At 42.8% G+C, this 16,756-nt stretch overlaps 1 protein-coding gene across 2 annotated transcripts in view; it reads right to left on the minus strand.

Annotated features, from left to right (window-relative positions):
- Positions 1 to 1,731: 1,731 nt before the first annotated feature.
- The window catches only part of NEK9 (NIMA related kinase 9), a 37,073-nt gene continuing 22,048 nt past the window's right edge, over positions 1,732 to 16,756 (minus strand). Inside the window, exons 16-22 of one of the 2 annotated variants that reach the window (XM_044231412.1) lie at positions 16,426 to 16,587; positions 13,001 to 13,171; positions 12,184 to 12,243; positions 9,176 to 9,375; positions 7,899 to 8,060; positions 6,444 to 6,653; positions 1,732 to 4,358 (exon numbers count right to left, since the gene is read on the minus strand). In XM_044231412.1, coding sequence (XP_044087347.1) covers positions 4,236 to 4,358; positions 6,444 to 6,653; positions 7,899 to 8,060; positions 9,176 to 9,375; positions 12,184 to 12,243; positions 13,001 to 13,171; positions 16,426 to 16,587 — 1,088 coding nt within the window. In that variant the 3' untranslated portion in view covers positions 1,732 to 4,235. Of the gene's footprint in view, positions 4,359 to 6,443; positions 6,654 to 7,898; positions 8,061 to 9,175; positions 9,379 to 12,183; positions 12,244 to 13,000; positions 13,172 to 16,425; positions 16,588 to 16,756 lie in introns of both variants that reach the window. The other variant, XM_044231411.1, reaches the window with a different exon arrangement.

Genomic DNA, 16,756 nt, shown 5'->3' on the forward strand with positions numbered 1-16,756 from the left:
TCCTCTGCAGCTTCTGCTAAACGGCTGGGCTAACAGATCAAGCCAATTAGGACCCCAGCCTGAAAAAAATGTACATACTTAGAAAATACAACATAATGACTTACTTTATGCTTCTAAATTTTTGCAAAGAAAAAGAGGGATGACAGAGTGGGGCCTTAGGCTGGCCATTTGAAGAAACCTCACACACACGCACTGGATATTTAACCCAATATATACATTCCCCAGGCAAGTCTAGTGAAGTACAGACTGTAAGTTTCACCCTTGATGGTAAATGCAGATGGCAAGAAGGAGCTGCGGCCAAGGCTGCAAATTGGTAGCCTCTGGACTGCTTTGTCCTACGGGTTTGACATACATCTGACATTTAAAACCTGGGATATGGAGAATCTTTTGAAAAGCTGGAAGTTCTGGAAATATTGAGCCAGCAGTCCTGCAAAGCTCCTTCAGATGGGCTGACCACCTCTATCACCAAGCGCTCCTGCCCCCCACCCCAGCCTGCTGCACCTAGTCACCTTTCCTGCCTGGCCCCATGGGCACTCAGGTTTGGGATCCCTAGATGATGGGATCAAGTTCACAGATCAGGGCCCTCTGGGGAGAACAAATGTATGTGTGGGGAGTGCCTTCTACCAGACACAGGAAGCAGTTACTCGTTCTTATATTGCTGGAGAAGTGACGAAATAGTGCCTCAGTGTTTGTTCCCTCCAGTCTCAACACGCATAGGCCTTGATAAGGTTAGGGCGATCTATTAAGTCTTTTAAATTTAGCTGGATCTGCTCTTTGGGAAGAGGTCAGAATCCTTTTTCTCTCTAAGTCCTTTCCTGGACAGCGGAGGATGACAGTGGGTAAGGCTGCTTGGACTTGTCCACGGGTGATGCATCTTTATCCAAGAAGCTTCAGTACAAGCAAATGTTATAAATTTTTAAAGTTTAAAAGGTTAAGCAATGGGGAAAATATCTCATGGTGAAGCTCATGTCATATGAAAGTATATGCAGACGTGCTGAAATAGTACTTCTTAACAGCAGTGTATTGAAGGCCGCATGGTACCTTTCGGCCAACATTTGCTTTTGGTCATTAATTTATCATTCTTCACAACTACAAAGGAGGAAGCAGAGATGTGATATAGTGTTTTTCTCTCTCATGTTCCTGATTCTGTGAGGTTTGGTGATCAGCATGTTTATTTCCATAGTTAATCATTGAAGTAATAAATGATTTTTTGGCTTTGTGGCAGGAAGGAACGTGTTTTGTGGTCCTGACTACAGCCCAGTCTGCAGGACTTTAATGAGTAATACGTCTTTGGAGGCCCAGGGATACTCATTTGAAAGAATTTATTTATAATACATCCTTGCTCCAGAGCTGTTCTTTCTGTTATGAATGTTTCCAAATATATGGCAAGTCAAATGAAATTGAGTTTAAGGCTGCTTTTAACTTTAAACTTCAGTGAAATTATCAGCCAAGAGAAGGGGTAACTTGGCTGTGCTATGCCAGGGAGACCAAACAGTGTTCACCCTCTTAGAGGGAAAATGGTTTTGTAAACATAGACACACATAATCACTTGAAAAAGCCCACTGTGACTGAGGAGGTTAGTACAAGAAGTGCTCCTTCCTCTTCCAGTGGTTCATTTTTCCCCCTCCCTCTGCATTTTAAGCACTGTATTTGACAAGTTTGGGGGAAAAAAGTTGTAGCAGCAGAGATGATTCTGTTAGCAAGAAAAAGAAACTGGAAAGGAAGCAAAGATTATGTGTGCAAATGTGCCTTGTGTTGTTTCTGTTACAAGGTCTTTTATTTATTTAGAGAAAGACTCACTGAATCAAAGATTCATGAAGGCCTAGTATCTGGGTGTTTCATCCCCAGTGACTAAGGTCCATGCGCAGGCATAGCACGGATTGACAGTTTAAATGTTTATTTAAAACAGAAATGCCAAACCACTCCACCCTCAACCTTTCAAACATCTGGCTAACAATGAGCTAGTTCTTCAGCAACAATGTCAGAGCAGAGGGGTAACTCAGGTTATACGATAACTCAAAAGCAATACTACTGGGAAACTGAAAATACCTCGCACTGCAGAAAGAAGCAAAGCAGGACAAACTTCAAGAGAATTAGCTACAGAAAACCATTCAAAGGCATCTCTGCTGCCTAACCTTTCAGTTTTTATCTAATGCATGGCTGCCACCTTTGAACTGGTTTCTGTTTGCATAGCTGTTTGGTGGGAGAAGTCATGTGGCTGTCCCAGGCACAATTGGGGAAAGTGCAAATTGTCTCTAAGGCACAGAACTTAGATTCTCAGCCAGATCAACAGCAAACGAGACTTTCTGAGGGAACATGTTGGAGAAAATGAGCAGTGTTCCCCTGCTAGAGAACGGCTCCCTGGGAACAAGAGCAGGGCTCTTCCCTCCCTTCCATGCTCCCTTCCATCCCCGTCTCAGCAACGTGCCCCTGTTCCTCAGTTTCACAGCAGAAGCAATCCTCAGGATTAACACCCAAACTGAGCCTGCCTCTCAGGCCTGCTGAGATGGTGAGTGTGAGGGATACAGGAACGTGAAAAGCCAGTCAGTCCTTAAAAAAAATCAAAGGTGCATTTACATGATGAACCAAAACCCACTGTTGGGGTTTACAGCAAACCCCAAAGTCCCCAGAACTTGTAACTTTAATCTGGGGTTGGCCCCTTCCCTTATTTTAAGAAAAGGCTTTAGTGATTATGTTAGTACCACTGTACTAGGCTTCCCAGAATTGAGAAAACAATGGGAACATCAAACCAAGGAAGATCCCATTGAACAGAGTTGCCCATCCCCAGCCATGGGGTTTTCCCCAAGCATCAGCCTTTATCCCATCAGTTTTAGGGAAATGGCAAAATTTCCATTGCACAGGTCCTTCCAAAATACTGAAGAGATATCAAACATTCATTTTTTGGTTTGGGGAAAATGAAACAAAAATTAATTTAGCGGTTTCTAAGGAGGGAGGATGGGAGGCTCATCAAGGCAAGTCCTATGACCCGAAATACTAAAGGAACATTTTGTAAGCCTAGGTGAAAACACAAAGCTCACATCCTTCAGTGAAAACCATCAAGAGCTTTGAGGATACTCTCTCTTTGGGAAAGCTAGCTTGCTCCTTGACTATAAGGACAGAAAGACTACGGGATTGGAACGGAGCTCTCAGCCAAATTCCTTTCACTTGGCAGCTTCCGCCTGTTCTGTTAGGCTTCAGGGACTACCAGGTTTTGGTGCTGGCTTTGGGCCACTCAAGTAGGAAAGATGATACAGATTCACTGATATGGCTTCATAAAACACCAAAAAGAGACTAATACTGACTAGACATATAGAAAGGGAGTGGGTAAGACCTGAAGAGCCACGAAGGCAGAGGCACTCTAGACCTTCCTAAAGATACCAAGTAGAGGCAGCTAACGGAGGACCTCTCTCCCTCATGGTTTTCTCTTAAGGCCATTCCTGTTGCCCCACTGACTCAATTTTCTAAGAGACACCTCTCCTTTTAGAGGTACCTTCCAGAGTCAGGGAATCCTACCTGCATTGGCCACAGACGGCAACCCCAGCTGTGTGACGAGGAAGGACCCTAACGTTCTCTCTCTCTCCGTCACTGAAGACATTTTAATCGACCCTCAAAGGAAAAGCAATCTAAGCCCACTTTTCCTCTTAAAGCATTTAGCTGCGCTAAGTAACTGAACTTTCTGAAAACAAGCCCGAGATTGACTCCAGCAAACGTATTTTCCCAGACTCAGGGCTCCGGAGAGGGCTTGACCGCTTCACCACCCTCCAGATGAGCCTGTGTGGGCCCCACCTGGTTCCAGCCCACTCGAGTTTCACACTTTTCCCTCCTCCACCCAGAGGTGCAATGCCTGGTGCTGAACTCCCAAGGCAGCTTCCAAGTACTGGTGAAATGATAAATGGGATATAAGCTGCTACCAGCAAAATTAAGGTGAGCATTGTGTCTCCTCTTCGAAGGTGGGATCACCAGATGAGGTACAGAGCTGCTGTTGCTATGGCAGCCACTGAGGACAAAGCCAGGGCCATGGGGCCCCTCCATTCTCCAAAACAAAACCACTCCTAGATCCTATCTAATCGGCAATGCCACTCTCCACAAGTGTACGCGGAAAGTGCTTCAGAGCCTCCGCCTTGCACTCCTTGTCTGCAAGTGAACAAAGCCAGGAAAGCGCGCTCTGCATTCAGTGAGTGTGCTGTGAAGTTCTTTGGATCCCAGTTTCCTGGAGGCCATACAGGCTCAGGAGACTAGAGGCTGGGTCGACAGGAGTCTGTTCCCAGAAGGCACCAGGAATCTGAATCTAAGTCAGGCTTTGGATCCATTTCCATCTCTTCCTTTGCGGTCTGAGTTCCTTTGGAATGCATCCCCACCTGTCCAAACAAAACACAGTCCCACATTAACGATACTGCCACCAGTCACAGCGGTTCAGGACTAGGTTTTCAACACTGACCTCTAAGGATCTGTACCCACGGTTGTGTGACAAGCTCCTGATACTACCTCAGATAATACTTTAGTAACTCTACTTTAAATAAAGTCCACACTTTTACACCTGCTGCAGGTAGGATGATCAACTGTTTGCCCAGGACTGTAGGATGTTCTGGAATGTAGAACTCTCAATTTTATTTTATTCTATTTATTTTATTATTATATTTTTGAAATATTTATTTATTTGAGAGAGAGACAGAGATCACGAGCAGGGGGGAAGGATAGAGGAAGGAGCAGGTTCCCCACTGAGCAGGGAACCCGATGTGAGACTCATGACCTGAGCCAAAGGCAGACGCTTAATCAAATGAGCCACCCAGATGCCCTAGAACTCTCAACTTTAAAACCGAGACAGCCCTAAGCCAAACAATCCTCCTGTGTGCTCTAGCTGCCAATCACCCCATGCTTACCTCAAGTGAGTATATTACTTTACAAAGTACTTTCACAGACATGATTTCATTTAATTCTCAAAACAGCCATACCAGGCAGATGGTATTATTTTCCTCTTTTAGGCAAGAAACGAGGACTCACGGAAACCACGTAATTCTTCCAGACACATAAAACTGAAAATGGCAAAGCCAAGGGTTGCACCTTATTTCCCTTCCTGGTTCACTCTAAATAGAGCAATACCTGGCTTTTTAAAAACAATACACATGGGGCTCCTGGGTGGCTCATTCGGTTAAGCATGAGATTCTTTGCCTTGGGTCACAGGATGGAGCACAGCATCCACGGGCTCTGCGCTCAGCAAGGGTCTGCTTGAGAGTCTCCCTGTCTCCCTCTGCCCCTCTCCTCTTCGCTCGCGCTCTCTCTCTCTAAAACAACAATGTAAACAGCAACACCTGGGAAATATTTTAACGAAATATATTTAACTTAAATCTAATCAAGCCTTAAGTCTAACTTCCAGTTTCTAGAAGTGACAGGGTGACAAAAGAACAAGTTAGATAACAAGGAAACAGAGGACAAATCCAGAATGTGGCTCATTTTGTTAAGCAACCGAACCTGCTGCTTCAACTCGTCAGTGCCAGGAAAATTTAAAGGAAAAAAAAAAAGTGACAATAGTACAGGGAAGTATTCTAGGTAAAAAGTAACGAGAGACATAACAATGTAGCAGAAGGCCTTGAATGGATTCTGATCTCATAAAAACAGTTACAGGAGCACCTGGGTGGCTCAGTGGGTTAAAGCCTCTGTTTTCGGCTCAGGTCATGGTCTCAGGGTCCTGGGATCGAGCCCTGCATGGGGCTCTCTGCTCAGCAGGGAGTCTGCTTTCTCCTCTCTCTGCCTGCCTCTCTGCCTACTGGTGATCTCTGTCTATCAAACAAATGGAATCTTTAAAAACAAAAACAAAAGCAAAACAGTTACAAAGGACAATTTTATGGGCAAACTGGGAAAACTCTACTATCAGTTGGGTGCTGGATGAAAGCTGAGGTAATAGCATAAACTGTGTTATGTGTGATAATACCATGGTGCTTATCTGGGAGAATGAACGTATTTTTGGGTGTGTGTTAGAAAGTATTTAGGGGGCCTATGTCATGACTTTTATACTTTATTTGAAAATGGTCTAGCTAAATATTAACACACACACATACACATATACCCCCATATAATTTAAATATAGATATATACCCCCACATATTTTAAACACACATATACGCACATTTAAAACCAACAACATGTTAACAACTGTTGAACCTAGATGGTGGATATGAGTGTTCACTGAACTGCAATGATTTGTTTTTCATAATAAAAACTGAAAGAAAAAATAGGGTAACAAAAAACAATGGAAGTCAGTGATGACAATGATTTAACCCAGGCACCCAAACAAGGCCCAGGGCTGCTGGGATTAATTACAAAAGTTACCTCATCAAAAGACAGGACTTGCAAAGGAGTAGGTCTATTTTAGTGTCTACTGGTGTTTTGTTTCTGTGATTCTTCAAACAGAATTAGAAATTGAATTATTCTTTTAATGCTCTCACCTGCTGCCCTCCTTCTAATTTCTTGTTCAGCTTCTGTAGTTGGGTGAAAATCTGGAGGTTTTCTTGCTGTAGCTTCTGTTGCTCAGCCAGACACTTTAACACCAGCCCCTGCAATCTCTCAACCTCCCCCTCCAGAGTGCTGCAGACACAGGTAGGAGGTAACGGTGCTGCCTTCCCAAGGCATGTCGCTGCAGGATTCAGCTGAGGTGGCTAAGGAGAGGAGGAAGACGTCATAGGCAGTTCTGCCTGAATGCCACAGCTCCCCAACCTCATCTTCCCCTCAATGCTATCAGATGTTACTTTTAAAGGAACAAGATAAACCATACAGACACACAAAGTAAATGCAACAGGAGCAGAAAGCACTGGGATTACAACAGCACCTGGCTCTAACAGAACAGGGCAGAAGAACGCTCGGTGCCTCAGGCTCTGTTATGCTAAGGTAAAAGAACATTTGTCTGTTTTGGAGAATTTCACAAAATTTAAAGTGCACTGATCTCCCACTGAAAATGCTGAAGTGGGGAAGGCCTGCTTCGGTTTGGAATGAGTCTTTCTGATCACGGTGAGAATACTGTGATCCAAAGGGTCAATATCCATAACATGTAGTGGACCACACTTTAGGAGACAGCGGAGAGGTATTCAGTAAACAGGACTGCCAAAATAATTCAAGAACGCTAACTGACAGACGAATTAAACACTCACTCGGAAGTTTCAAAGGCTTTGTTACATCTTTTCTAGTCTGGATTTCTCCCCTTCTACTGTACTTTGTTTATAAGAAGTGTCAGCAAATGATAGCCCGTGGGCCAAATCCAGCCTACCGATTTGTTTCTGTAAATGAAGTTTTACTGGAACATAATTGTGCTCATTCATTATGTATTATCTATGGTTGCTTTTGTGCTGCAGCGTCAGAGCTGAGAAGCTGCAGCAGAGACTGGATGGTCCATAAAGCCTTTAATAATTACTATGTGGCCCTTTATAGAAAAAGCCTGATGACCCCTGGGGTTTGCCTGTGACTGAGGCATTTACCACAATTTGATTTCTACCAAGGTTAGGCACACATGTGTAGCTCCCTCGCTGCACTACAAGCATTATTTCTTACTCATATTCAGAGCCTCTCATCCATACTAGCATTGTAAAAAAAACAAAAAAAAAAAACAAAAAAAACAAAACTAGATTTGAATTATGCAACCTTAATATTGGTACTTGAAGCAGAGAGAAAGAAAGACAGTCCTCTGTGTGGAAAGCTGTTAGCCCATCAGGAATGCGAAAGGGTCAATACTTTTTTCCAAGGCGACCTCAGTTAAGCCTAGGGCTTTAAGCACTACTGAACAGACTGTCTAATGAGTGGAGACAGGGCAGTGGGAGACCCAGGAAGCTAGAGGAGATGGTGAGGCCAGGAGAAGTGGGGAGAGCTCTCTGCCTACTTAGTTGTGACTCAGAGGCAAAAAGCTCAGTTACCCAGGCTCCTGCTGGGGGCTTGTGTTCAGAAGGAGCTTCAGAGGCCACTTTGAGTCCTTGTAGCTCTTCATAGGGCAGGGTATCTTTCTCAGATTCTGAAAAAGCTGCACTTAGGGGAGATGGGCTGTCAGGCATGGGGATGAATTCTGCATTTTCCAGCTCCTATATATAAAAGAGAGAATCTCATCAGTTCTGTTGGAGCCGTTTATTTTCTCCCCCCTCCCTTCCCATTTTGCTACAGCTTTCCCTCTGTTGTGGCATCAGCACCCTCTAGTGGGAGCATGACAGTTGTGGGTTCGAACACAGCTCACTGCACCTGTCAAGAGCAGGCCATGCCTTCCTCAGATGAGTAACAGTGCTTCGAATTCAAACTCAAATTGAAGAACGCAGTTTGGAGTTTGTGGTACATCTCCCCGACACACTTACTCTACACGGCCTATTCAGTGAGCTGGGGAGCTGGAAGGTGATGACAGGCCACTGGCCAGGCTGCTCAAGGCTGAGGTTGAAACCTTAGACAGAAAAGTTGTGCTGCTTCCTCCATTCCTACCCCTAACTGTCTATCGATTTTAGCTGTCCTGTAAGGGCAGCTTTAAATCTCTAGAATCTTTTTTTTTTTTTGGTAAAAATTTAAAATTTCATAAAGTACAAATGCTCACTGTAGAAAATGAGAAAAGTACAGACAGGAAAAACGACCAGCAATTCCATCACTCATAGATAAACGCTATTAAAATGAGCAATACTGTTTTCAGTCTTCATAGCAGACATCCTTCTATGCATTATATATTTTCCAAGAGAATGGGGTCCCACTGAAAAGGTATTCCATCTTTTTCTGCCCAGCCATATATTGTAACCAACTTTCCATCCAAATAAATATACTCCAACATTTTGTCTGCACTTTAACTCTCATAACCCATCTCTCTAAAACATCCTGACTACCCCAAATCTCACTTCTACAAATCACAGTACAAAATCTCTAAGCTTAATCTTTGCATACATGCATTACAAAAACTGCCTTCGAGGAAGGTTTTTAAAATTTACTTACATTCATGTCAAGTACTACAGATATGAGAACATTTTGTGTGTCTCCTTGTCAGGAAGAAAAAAAGGATTAGAGATTTGGTAACTTTGTTCTAGGTGGGAATCAGACGACTCCACTCGGTGCCTGCTGTAGAACACCTGAATAGGGCACGGGACACAGAGAGATGCTGACAGCTCCTTTCAAGTTGTTGCAAAGGGCCTGATGTTTTATTGAAGATAACCTCTGCCAAAGGAATTACCTTTCGAAGCCAGCCAGGGCAGGAGCTGCTGGCCCCACTACTGATCCCCATGGCCTCCGTGGGACTGACTAAACCTTCCATTCCTCGGTCTGCTTCCATTGTTCCTCGGAAGCCTCCACTTGGATCAGGAGTTTCAGATTCCTGCTGACTGTCCTCCTCTTCTCCCCCACCGCCGCCGCCTCCTGGGCTAGAGCTCTGAACTACTAACAGATACACAGCACAGAGAGAGAGAACCTTGCTATGCAGCAAGAAAGATTTACAATCTTACAGCCCTGGTGACCCCCGGAGAGCTTCCTGGAGTCACATGATGTAACAGCAGCAGTTTAAGTCAGATATCTGGGACTAAATTTTTAGCTTTTACACAAGGTATTATCAGTATCTTCAAAATGATAATTCACTTCTACATCCCAAAGTTACTTATGTCTATGGTTCACAGCAGATTATCAAATCTGAAAGCATTACTGAACAGTTGCCCCAACCATAGCTCACTCAGTCTACCACCCAGGCTTTAATAGATAATCCAGACTCCAGCATTTCTACCGCGGCTCATCGAGGTTTCACAGAAATACAAAGCTCTTTCACATTTCAGCCAAACATCTCTTAAAGCTTCCAGATAAACTTTCTGGAGAAGTCTTTAACCATTCAATTCATTAAGTTCTTTGATAACTACTTGTAAGAATTTTTAAAATATGGCTGGTTCTTTCCTATCATGCTGCATATTCCAAGTTACCGTCATGAAATAAAGACTAGCTGATGTGTTGTCAGAAAATGAAACAAAATATGGGCCAGATATATATATATACATATATATATATATATATATATGTATATACACACACACACACATATATATATAAATATGGGCCAAAGATATATATATTTAAAAAGTAAAGTTACCAAAGCTAAAAAAATAATTGCCCGGTATATGCTCAAGTTAAACATAAAGGACTACTCCTGATCTCCAGCTCTAGTGGCTCACAGACTAATTGCCACACTGATCCTGTTGAAGCAGCAGAACCACAGATGCCAACAAAAGCTGAGGCTTGCTTTGTTTTTTTTTTTTTAAGATTTTATTTATTTATTTGACAGACAAAGATCACAAGTAGGCAGAGAGGCAGGCAGAGAGAGAGAGGAGGATGCTCTCTCTCCGCAGAGAGTCCGATGTGGGGCTCGATCCCAGAATCTTGGGACCATGACCCGAGCTGAAGGCAGAGGCTTTAACTCACTGAGCCACCCAGGTGCCCCAAGGCTTGCTTTGTTTTAAGTGGCTTTTAAAAATCTGGTTACATTTGAAAAATACATAAGACTACTTTTAACATATGTGTAAGTTGTGCTACCTAACAAAATAAAAACATGAATCTAGCACTAGAAGAACTAGAATTTACTTTCCAATATGGTAGTCACAAGCCATATACAGCAATTTAAATTTAAATAAAATAAAAAGTTCAGGGGCACCTGGGTGGCTCAGTGGGTTAAGTCACTGCCTTCGGCTCAGGTCATGATCTCAGGGTCCTGGAATTGAGCCCCACATCAGGCTCTCTGCTCAGCGGGGAGCCTGCTTCCCCCCCACCGCCTGCCTCTCTGCCTACTTGTGATCTTTCTGCCAAATTAAAAAAAAAAATTAAATTAAAAAAAAAAATAAAAAGTTCAGTTCCTTCAGTAGCTACTTTTCAAGTGTTGGACAGCACACAGAATATTTCTACTGCTGCAGGAAGACTTATCGGACAGTGCAGAACTAAAATATTACCTGTATCGCATCTGCCTTGTGAACGCCTTCCTTCTCTGGTCTCCTACCTAGACCTAACTACTGATTTAATTCTGTACTTCTCATTTCTTCTTAAAAAAACAAAACAAAAAAAAAACGCCATCACATATTTATGTATCCTTAAGCAATTAATTTGGGTTGTTTTTGAACTTTATATAAAAAGGCACATAGTCTGCTGCAAGTTGCTTTTGACATTTCACATTCTGGAACTATTCATAGAGTTCACTTCTACTCTTCTATAAGACTCCACTGGACGATTGGAACATACTCAACCAACAGATATATACTGAACCTTCACCATTTGCCGGGCACTCTCCAAGGCAATGTGGATAAAACTGATGAATAAAAAAGACAAAAATCCCTGCCCTTATGGAGTTTACATTTTCTAGCCAATGGATATGTGCTTTTAATCTTTTTTTTTTTTCCATTAAATACTGTTCCACCAAAACAAAGCTGTAAAAGAATAGCTGCATTTAGCAAAAAGATGTAACATTTGTGACAGATACTAACATGCACAGATAAATGCTGAGCAAGAGATTACTAAAAGAAACTAATAAAAGGTATGATGTATGTGTGTGTAAGTACAGTACAAGTCCAGATCAGACACGCAACCTTCTTTTTCGAGAATTAATCTGCTTTTATTCTGGGTCTTTATCTGCTTTGATTCTACAAACTATCAGAGTCCCAGGTTCTGAGATACCAAAGAGTAAAAGGTATTTTAGAGCAAACAGAAAACCAAAAAGGAACACAAATTTAGTTTTCTGGCATAGTCCCAAATAACAGAGAACCATGCAGAAAGCAGCCAAAGGAAAACTATCAGAGAGTTTTGGGCTGCCACACTGGAAGTTTAGACAACTTTTAATTCTGAGAGCCTGTTTTGAAGGACTATTTCTATAGATTGGAATAACCCCATGAATATGGTAGAAGTAAGGAGCAGATGGAACCCACAGCCCCTAGCATGGTAAGGAAAGGAACAATACATAAGCCACATTACAGTACTGGGAAAGCCACTTCATTACTTCCATATGCCTGGTTGGCAAAGATGTACGCTCCTTCTGACCACAATGTAATAAAAGTCGTAACTTATTGTGAAATCCACCAAAATATGATCCTCTCTCCTGATCACCGTTATTTCTCATTTCCCAAAGATATTTCCTATTTCCCTTTTTTGGAGACTACATGGAATCCAACCCAAAGACCCACAGTGCAGAAAAGGCGCTGGTGCCAAGACATTGCTACTTACCAGTTCTGATCGATAAGCCGCTGCTGTTGGACCGGATGGTCTTAGAATTCAATACTTTCTCTGAGGAAAAATATTCAGTAGGTAAGCACTGTAAAGAGCTAGAGGCATGAATAGTGAGAAGACCAGAATAGGGGGTTCATCTGCAAGAAAAGATCTATCCCTCACACCAGGTAACTTTATAATTACTTATTTTTCTAGATGTGAAAGTGCCACTAGTGCCATAGTATTCACTATGTAGAACAGCAATTCTCCACTTGAACTGTTCTCTGGAATTACTTGAGAAGCTTTAAATAGGAACAACACCTAGGTCCCACCCCCGAGATTCTGATTTAATTGGTCAGGGCAATGGATGTCTTGGGTCATTCTAATGTGCAGCCAAGGCTGTGAACCACTGATCTGAAAGAATGGACTTGGGAGACCCTCACGCAGGCTTTAATCATTTAGTCCGTAACAGAGTCATCTTTATGCAGGAAAGAGTTATGATTTCTTTTTAAAGGTATCCTGCATGTTTCTCCCAACACTATGAACACAGACAACCAATTAATTGGTGGACAACTAGAGATAACAATTCTATAGCAAAGGAGGCAGAGCCCAAAGTTATCATGTTAAAAAATGGTCAGAAGGTGGCAAACAACAAAGCTCAGGAAACGACAGTGTTCTGTCCCACCACCAGGTATGCTGCCACTGTTGTAAGACTTAAAGGAACAGCCTCTTTTCTTCAGGACACTTCTGTTTCTAAGGATGTGACCACCAGAATCTTAGGTGTGAGTCTACCCTCTGCCAAATCCACCCCAACCCTCACGTATGAAACCCTTACCAACGATGAGAATGGTGTGCCAGCCACGGCAAGAAAGGTCTGGGACGTGATGCAGAGATCCAAAAATAGGCCGAGGCCATGAGGTGCAGATATCAGAGCCATGTGGTCTTTCCGTGGGGGTCATTGCCAGGCGACCATTACCACCATTGCCCCAGGCAAAAATGTGATTATCTAGGGGGGGAAAAAAAATCAAACAGCAGACAGTTTAACAGAAAACTAACTTCCCTACTCTTTGGATTCCCCATGTTTATGTCCCGGAGTTAGCAAGATTTTCCACTATGTACAAACAAGGGAAAGCTGTTTATTTCCCTAAATAAACCTGAACAATTTCTGATGCCAACCTGGTAAAAATGACCACTTCTCCCATGTACTGCCATCCATCCATCTGTCCACCCATCCACTCATTCAACAACTTCTTTGGTCATTCATTCAGATATTAATAAATATCTGGGCATCTACTTCATGACATGCACTACTGGAAGTACAGGAATAGAGCAGTAAACAAAACGAAGTCACTACCCTTGTGGAACTGACATTTTAGTCAGAGGAAACTGATCAATCAACTATCTAATACTTCTGGTAGTCATAAAAGTTATGAAGGAAATTAAATGGTAAAGAAGAGTGGAAATAAAGAATAATAGTGGGGTTTCATTATTTTAGATAGGGTAGTCAGAGAAGTACTTGTTGACACTTGAACAGGGACCTGATTGAAGTGAGAGAGAAAGAGCACGTGGATAGCTAGGGAAAGAGTTTTCCAGGCAGAAAGAACAGCAAGTGCAAAGGTCCTACGTGGGTAACATGAGTATCATGAAAATAAGGACTATGAAGACCCCTGCAGCGGGAGCAAAATAAAGAAGACAGTGGACAGAGAAGGGGTCAGGAGGTAGATGGGGTCCTCAGAAAAAAATTCTGAGGAGTAGTATTTAGGTACTTAAAATGACCCATCAGGCTACCATGAGGAGAATCGTAGGGGACCAAGGGTGGTAGCAGGAGACCAGTTCTAGTAGTGAAGATGGTGGGAAGTGGGTCAGATATATTATGAAGATAATCAGGAGGGTTTGCTAATGTAGATGTAGGGTATAGAATGAAGCTGCCATTTAGTGACATAGGAAAGCTATAGGAGGAACAGATTTGGGCAGAAAAAATCAAAAGTCTGATTTTGACTATAATAAGCTTGTCTGAGATGCCTGTAACTTCTTACCAAATCAGAACACTTTTTTTTTTTTAAGATTTTATTTATTTATTTGACAGAGAGAGATCACAAGTAGGCAGACGGCAGGCAGAGAGAGAGGAAGGGAAGCAGGCTCCCCACTGAGCAGAGAGCCCAACACGGGGCTTGATCCCAGGACCCTGGGATCATGACCTGAGCCAAAGGCAGAGGCTTTAGCCCACTGAGCCACCCAGGTGCCCCCAAATCAGAACACTTTTTAATGAAAAGCAGTACTATTACTGATTAAGCCTAGACAATAGGCATGAATGAGGACTGACCTAGGAAAGCTAAGCTCTAACGCCACCCTACGTCTAAGTCCAGGGGCTAATGAGTAACTAAACTATGATATGAAGCTATCAGTGAACAGGGGGAACTTAAGGTAATACTCACCTAAGGGAAACAGTGGAGAGAAAGAAGGATTGAATCCTGGGTATTCCAGGGTCTAGAGGGGTTGGATACTGATATTAATGGTGCCTGATCTATCTGCCTATACTAGTCTGTTTATATGAACGTCTCCCTTACTCTACTAGACTGTGAGCTCCTTAAGGATTAGGCACTTTCTGAGACCCCCTTTTATATTCCCAGAGCCTAAAAGAGGACCTGGAGCATAGTAAGCACTCGGGTTTTGTTGACTATGTGAATAATATGATAGAGTAAATTCAGAGAAGCAGAGAAACATTTATTAGGAGGTAATATGCCCAACCATGGAATCCAATTCTACAATTCTCATTCTGAAGTTGACCTTTTTTTTTTTTTTTAAAAGATTTTATTTATTTATTTGACAGACAGAGATCACAAGTAGGCAGAGAGGCAAGCAGAGAGAGAGTAAGAGAGGGAAGCAGGCTCCCCGCCGAGCAGAGAGCCCGATGTGGGACTCGATCCCAGGACCCTGAGATCATGACCTGAGCCGAAGGCAGCGGCTTAACCCACTGAGCCACCCAGGCGCCCCTGAAGTTGACCTTTTGAAGGACACCAATGTACTGAAGAAACATTATCTCCTCGAGGCCGTGTCAGGAAGTGCTACTGGACTTGCAGCACTTACTTTAATCCTCAGTGACATTCTTACTCTGTCTTTCTAGGTAACATTTCCATTTACCTCCATTAAATTTATTTCCATTTTAGTCAGACCTTATTTTGGGACAAGTGGGAAAGGTTTACATGCCACCCCAAAAGCTGGCTGACTTAATTAAATTTGGTAATAGATAACTTGTCTGACACTGTCCCTGGATCCCTTATGTGTATATAACAGGCACAGACCAAAAGGAAACAAAGATACCTTAAAAGAGCTGAAATGAGTCAAAAGACAAGAAGATGAAATGTGATTTGTTGTTCACCAGTCACAAGAAAGAAATGGCTACAATAATGAAAAATGTTCAGAAGCTGGGTGGGGTGGGGCACGTGGCTCAGTGGGTTAAGCCTCTGCCTTCAGCTCAGGTCATGATCCCAGGGTCCTGGGATCGAGCCCTGCATCAGGCGCCCTGCTCAGTCTGCTTCTCCTTCTCCCTCTGCCACTCCCCCTGCTTGTGCTCTCTTGCTCTCTCTCTTCAAATAAATAATTAAGACCTTAAAAAAAAAAGTTCAGAAGGTGATATCGGAAAGAGAAAAAGAAAAAAAAGAAAGCAGAAGAGAGAGGAAAAGGAATGCAGATGAGCTCAAGTGGTGGTAAAGAAGAAGAGCAGTGAAAGGAGCAAGAAGATGCTCTGGAGAAGAAAGAGCAATGAGAGGAAAGAAGAAAATTCAGTTATACCAGTTCCAATTCTGGAAGCCAAAAGACACAGTATTCAGCCGTTCAAGCCTCAGCAGTCCCTGAGGACACCACTGTAGTACGGCTGCTCCCAGACAAGGAGCAAGGATAGATTATGTCCTTCTCTCCAACTACCCAGCCAACACTTTTGAAACCACATGGTGCAAGGCCAGGCATATATAGAAATATTCAGTAATTCTTAAAATGTTTAACCAAAGAAGTTAAAGTAAAAAAAAAAGTAGGGACTTAGAATATTAACTTTGCCATTATCTAGAAATATTTTTTTGTTGAAGTAATCACTATGTTGAACACATGACAAGTTAATGCAGCTCCATATACATAACAATTGGATACCGATTTAATGTAAATTAAATGTATGATCCAGCTATATAACCAGTCCACCTCTTTCCCAATCAAACATTAAAATATAGCCATCGTCCAGAAAGCTTGAGATGGTATGTACAGACTCACCATCAGTGGCAGCAATAGTAAACTCGTCACCACAGGAGACCCTGATCACTTGCTTCCCACCCAGGGGTCCTCCCAACAGGTTGATTCCCAGACGCTTCTTGTAATTCCCAACACCCAGCTGTCCACACTTGTTGCAGCCAAAGGTCAGCAGCCGGCCTCGCTCTGAAAGAGAATAAAAACAAATAACCAGGCACAAACGGGGCACTGAACAGAGGGAAAATGTAGCCAGTGTACAGTTCCGTGGTCTAGCTTCTGGTTTTAAGCGTATACAAACAGAAAGCTAGCCTCACAATCTTGCACCTATGGCAGCTAGGGTATCAAAATCTATGAC

Source organism: Neovison vison, chromosome 13, assembly GCF_020171115.1.
Source record: "Neovison vison isolate M4711 chromosome 13, ASM_NN_V1, whole genome shotgun sequence".
Classification (NCBI taxonomy): domain Eukaryota; kingdom Metazoa; phylum Chordata; class Mammalia; order Carnivora; family Mustelidae; genus Neogale; species Neogale vison.